This window comes from Staurois parvus, unplaced genomic scaffold, assembly GCF_062004578.1.
Source record: "Staurois parvus isolate SC_StPar_1 unplaced genomic scaffold, SC_StPar_1.0 ptg000769l, whole genome shotgun sequence".
Classification (NCBI taxonomy): Eukaryota; Metazoa; Chordata; class Amphibia; order Anura; family Ranidae; genus Staurois; species Staurois parvus.
In genome coordinates this window covers 625,017-628,799 of record NW_028318565.1, presented here as the reverse complement: position 1 = coordinate 628,799, position 3,783 = coordinate 625,017, and the positions used below count along the sequence as shown (strand labels likewise).

Here is a 3,783-nt window from a genome sequence, read left to right as displayed (position 1 = left end):
GTTACAGCCGCACATATATCAGTCAGTGAAGAGTTAAACATTCGCCTCTACTACTTGTAACAATGTATCAAGCAGAACACAAAAGAAACCACCAAATCCTTCCCGTCTATGTGTGTAATATAGTGACACCTAATGGGAGTGTTGAGCATTGCAGCCAATCCTCCCATCCCCCCAATGTGCAGGTTAGTCCGTCCCTAGAACGAATGTCCAGTGTAAGTGTGACGTGTGGGGGACCTCTAGCGGCAATACAATGTGATGACAGCTCAGTGATTGGAATGGTGGGCGGCTCTTAGAAGAGCCTTTGTGTCCTTGTTGGGATGATGGGGCCCCGGCGGGGGGATTACTTGGCGCTGGTGTACTTGGTGACGGCCTTGGTGCCCTCGGAGACGGCGTGCTTGGCCAGCTCTCCGGGCAGGAGGAGGCGGACGGCGGTCTGGATCTCCCGGGAGGTGATGGTGGAGCGCTTGTTGTAATGAGCCAGGCGGGAAGCTTCGCCGGCGATGCGCTCGAAGATGTCATTGACGAAGGAGTTCATGATGCTCATGGCCTTGGACGAGATGCCGGTGTCGGGGTGGACCTGCTTGAGCACCTTGTACACGTAGATGGCATAACTCTCCTTCCTAGTCTTCCTCCGCTTCTTGCCGTCCTTCTTCTGGGTCTTAGTCACGGCTTTCTTGGAGCCCTTCTTGGGCGCCGGCGCAGACTTGGCTGGTTCAGGCATGATCAGGATTCACCACTGCTTGGCTGGCTGCGGGGAAAGTGTGCTGGAGCCGCCCTCATGTGCTGCTTTTATAGGCGGCCTATGCAAAGGAGCTCCGTACTGCCTCACAATTCCTATTGGAGGACTCGGTCAGGTGATGGAAAGGGACGTCTTTCTTCCATTCCTGGAGTATAGATTGGTGTAGAATCAAGTCTGACCGCTATTAGCTGAATTCTAAAGCAACCAATCGCGGCGTGTGACGTCAGAGCACGGAGTGTATAAAGGAGAGGAAGCGGCTACTGGGACCTATCTGTGTGTGATTCGTCAGTCATCCAATCATGTCTGGTCGCGGCAAACAAGGAGGCAAGGCTCGGGCTAAGGCCAAGACCCGATCGTCCCGGGCCGGTCTGCAGTTCCCCGTCGGTCGTGTTCACCGTATTCTCCGGAAGGGCAACTATGCCCAGCGGGTCGGGGCCGGAGCTCCCGTCTATCTGGCCGCCGTCTTGGAATATCTGACGGCTGAGATCCTGGAGCTGGCCGGCAACGCCGCCCGAGACAACAAGAAGACCCGCATCATCCCCCGACACCTCCAGCTGGCTGTCCGCAACGACGAGGAGCTCAACAAGCTGCTGGGCGGCGTCACCATCGCCCAGGGAGGAGTCCTGCCCAACATCCAGGCCGTGCTGCTGCCCAAGAAGACCGAGAGCCACAAGGCCGCCAAGAGCAAGTAATCCCCCCACAGGATTCCCTTCTATCCGCCAACACAACGGCTCTTCTCAGAGCCCCCCACATCTCCATACAAAGGGCGGACATACGGCTTCTATGGACACCAATCCCACACTCCTCTCTATCTCCCGCTTCTATGGGATGGAGTCTCGGGGAGGAGAAGTCGGAGATCCTTTACTTACATTATCGCAAGATGTAAAGTAATTGATTTTATTATTATTATACAGTATTTATAAAGCGCCAATAGTTCGCTCAGCGCTGTACATTACAAAGGGGGACAATACAATGCAAAACATGAGGGGATTGAGGGTCCTGTTCTTTGGAGTTTACATTCTACGAGGGAGGGGAGAGTAATAGAAAATGTTTTCAGTGTGAGACTGAGGAGAATGACATCTTATTCCAGGGACTGATTTTATCCGCCTTCCTTTAGTTGTGATGGGGGGAGGAGGAGGAAAGTCGGCGACTTCTTCCCTCCGTCCTGCTCTGTAGATCTCGGATTAGTAAAGGACGTTCTGGGATGGAAGCTGTCACGTGTTTGTAATGACAATTCGAAAAGGTGGAAATCCTTCCCGCCGTCCGGACAGTAAGTCTCCTCTACATCCGGGTGTCATCTCTGCTTCTCCATAGGAAGAGGTTTGGACGCCGGGAAGGATTTCTATGTTGAACTTTCAGATTTCAATTTCTCCCGCCGGAATTGTTTACATCGTTCCAGAGAAATATTCCGCCCGATTATACCGCCAAATCCGAGTCGGAGAACAAAGGAGATCATCAGATGAGACATGCGGGAAATATCACCGCTTTAATTCCAGACAGTTGTATTGATTAGTCAGGGATGTCTACAGATGGATGTCGGTGATTACTGAGTCATGTCAATCCTTGTTCTGTTATCTCTGTCCCCAGGATTCTCTATATCTTTACCTTTCTATATGATAAACTATTGTACAATTCTAGATCAGATCTGTATACCATCATGTCCTTAATTTCAGACCCCCCCTTATCACATCCAGAATATTGAAATATCTTGTAAAAGAAGGTAATCATGACACTGCCAGATAAATATGTACAATGAATCGATAGAGGAAATATTACGTATCTGAAGAATCAAATCGGTTTATCTTTGTATGAGCATCCATTAACCCTTCCATTATTCGGGGCTCAGATTGGCCACAATCGTTACAAGAGCATTGCGATCACCGACATGTTTATTTCACTCAGACGTTATAATGCAAAATGGCATTCCGAACCAGATCCATCCCGATTACTGATCACACACCATGCAATCAGGTGATTGGACAGATTCATTGGTGGTAGTGCTGAACTATATCTATTCATGACGTCATCCTGTTATATAAAATGACTAACGGGATAGTTCCATCACCCCCCCCCATTACTGAAATAAGCGGCGATCTTCTCCCCCCAGGAGGAGCAGATAGAACCCTGGAGATCGTCAATCAATAGCCCTTTGTATGAGAAGGTGGGCGGCCCTGAGAAGGGCCTTTGTGACGATGAAGGGGGGATTTGCAGATTTATCCTCCGAATCCGTAGAGAGTGCGTCCCTGCCGTTTGAGAGCATAGACGACATCCATGGCGGTGACGGTCTTCCTCTTGGCGTGCTCGGTGTAGGTGACGGCATCGCGGATGACATTCTCCAGGAAGACTTTCAGCACTCCGCGGGTCTCCTCATAGATGAGGCCGGAGATGCGCTTGACTCCCCCTCTGCGGGCCAAACGTCGGATGGCGGGTTTGGTGATGCCCTGGATGTTGTCCCGGAGCACCTTCCTGTGGCGCTTGGCGCCGCCTTTCCCCAGACCCTTCCCTCCTTTACCGCGACCAGACATGACGATTCTTCTCTGTTGCAAACCCCAACTGGGCTGGGCCCGCCTTCCTTTTATACAGCCTGGGCGGACCTGATGGGAACCTTCCTGGGAAGAGGCGGAGTCACACCCATTCTTTACACACAATACAATTGGATTCATTTGGAAGCTTTCTCCACGTTCCGCCCTTTTCAGATCCCTTAATGACAATAGAAATCCATCTCCAGGAGAGAAATCTCTTCATTCTTCTCAATGGTTTTCTATTTCTTCCTCGGAGATTACACAGAAACATTCATCTTTCACATTTCAGAACACAAACCATCATCACCAGTTACTATTGTTAGCAGCAATTTAATATTGATAAATATGACTTGGAAATAAACACAAACATTTATACCGATGCCCCACGTTCCTGTTTATAATTCCTAGCGGACCTGAAGGGAGACTGATGGAAAGGGGCGGGGTCACAGCCATTCAATCCTCTGCAGAGAATTTCATTGATCTAGACCCTTGTAAACATTTGGATGATTTTTAGTGACTGGT

The 3,783-nt window shown here is 50.1% G+C and overlaps 3 protein-coding genes across 3 annotated transcripts; 1 reads left to right on the top strand and 2 right to left on the bottom strand.

Annotated features, from left to right (window-relative positions):
• Nucleotides 1-279: 279 nt before the first annotated feature.
• Nucleotides 280-747, bottom strand: LOC149444859 (histone H2B 1.1). Its single transcript, XM_089654479.1, has one exon. The coding sequence runs from the start codon at nt 719-721 to the stop codon at nt 341-343; it is 381 nt and encodes a 126-aa protein (XP_089510605.1). The 5' UTR covers nt 722-747; the 3' UTR covers nt 280-340.
• A 268-nt stretch (nt 748-1,015) lies between these two features.
• Nucleotides 1,016-1,489, top strand: LOC149444858 (histone H2A type 2-B-like). The gene has a single exon (XM_089654475.1). The coding sequence runs from the start codon at nt 1,039-1,041 to the stop codon at nt 1,429-1,431; it is 393 nt and encodes a 130-aa protein (XP_089510601.1). The 5' UTR covers nt 1,016-1,038; the 3' UTR covers nt 1,432-1,489.
• Nucleotides 1,490-2,952: 1,463 nt separating this feature from the next.
• Nucleotides 2,953-3,264, bottom strand: LOC149444857 (histone H4). Its single transcript, XM_089654452.1, has one exon. The coding sequence runs from the start codon at nt 3,262-3,264 to the stop codon at nt 2,953-2,955; it is 312 nt and encodes a 103-aa protein (XP_089510578.1).
• Nucleotides 3,265-3,783: the final 519 nt, after the last annotated feature.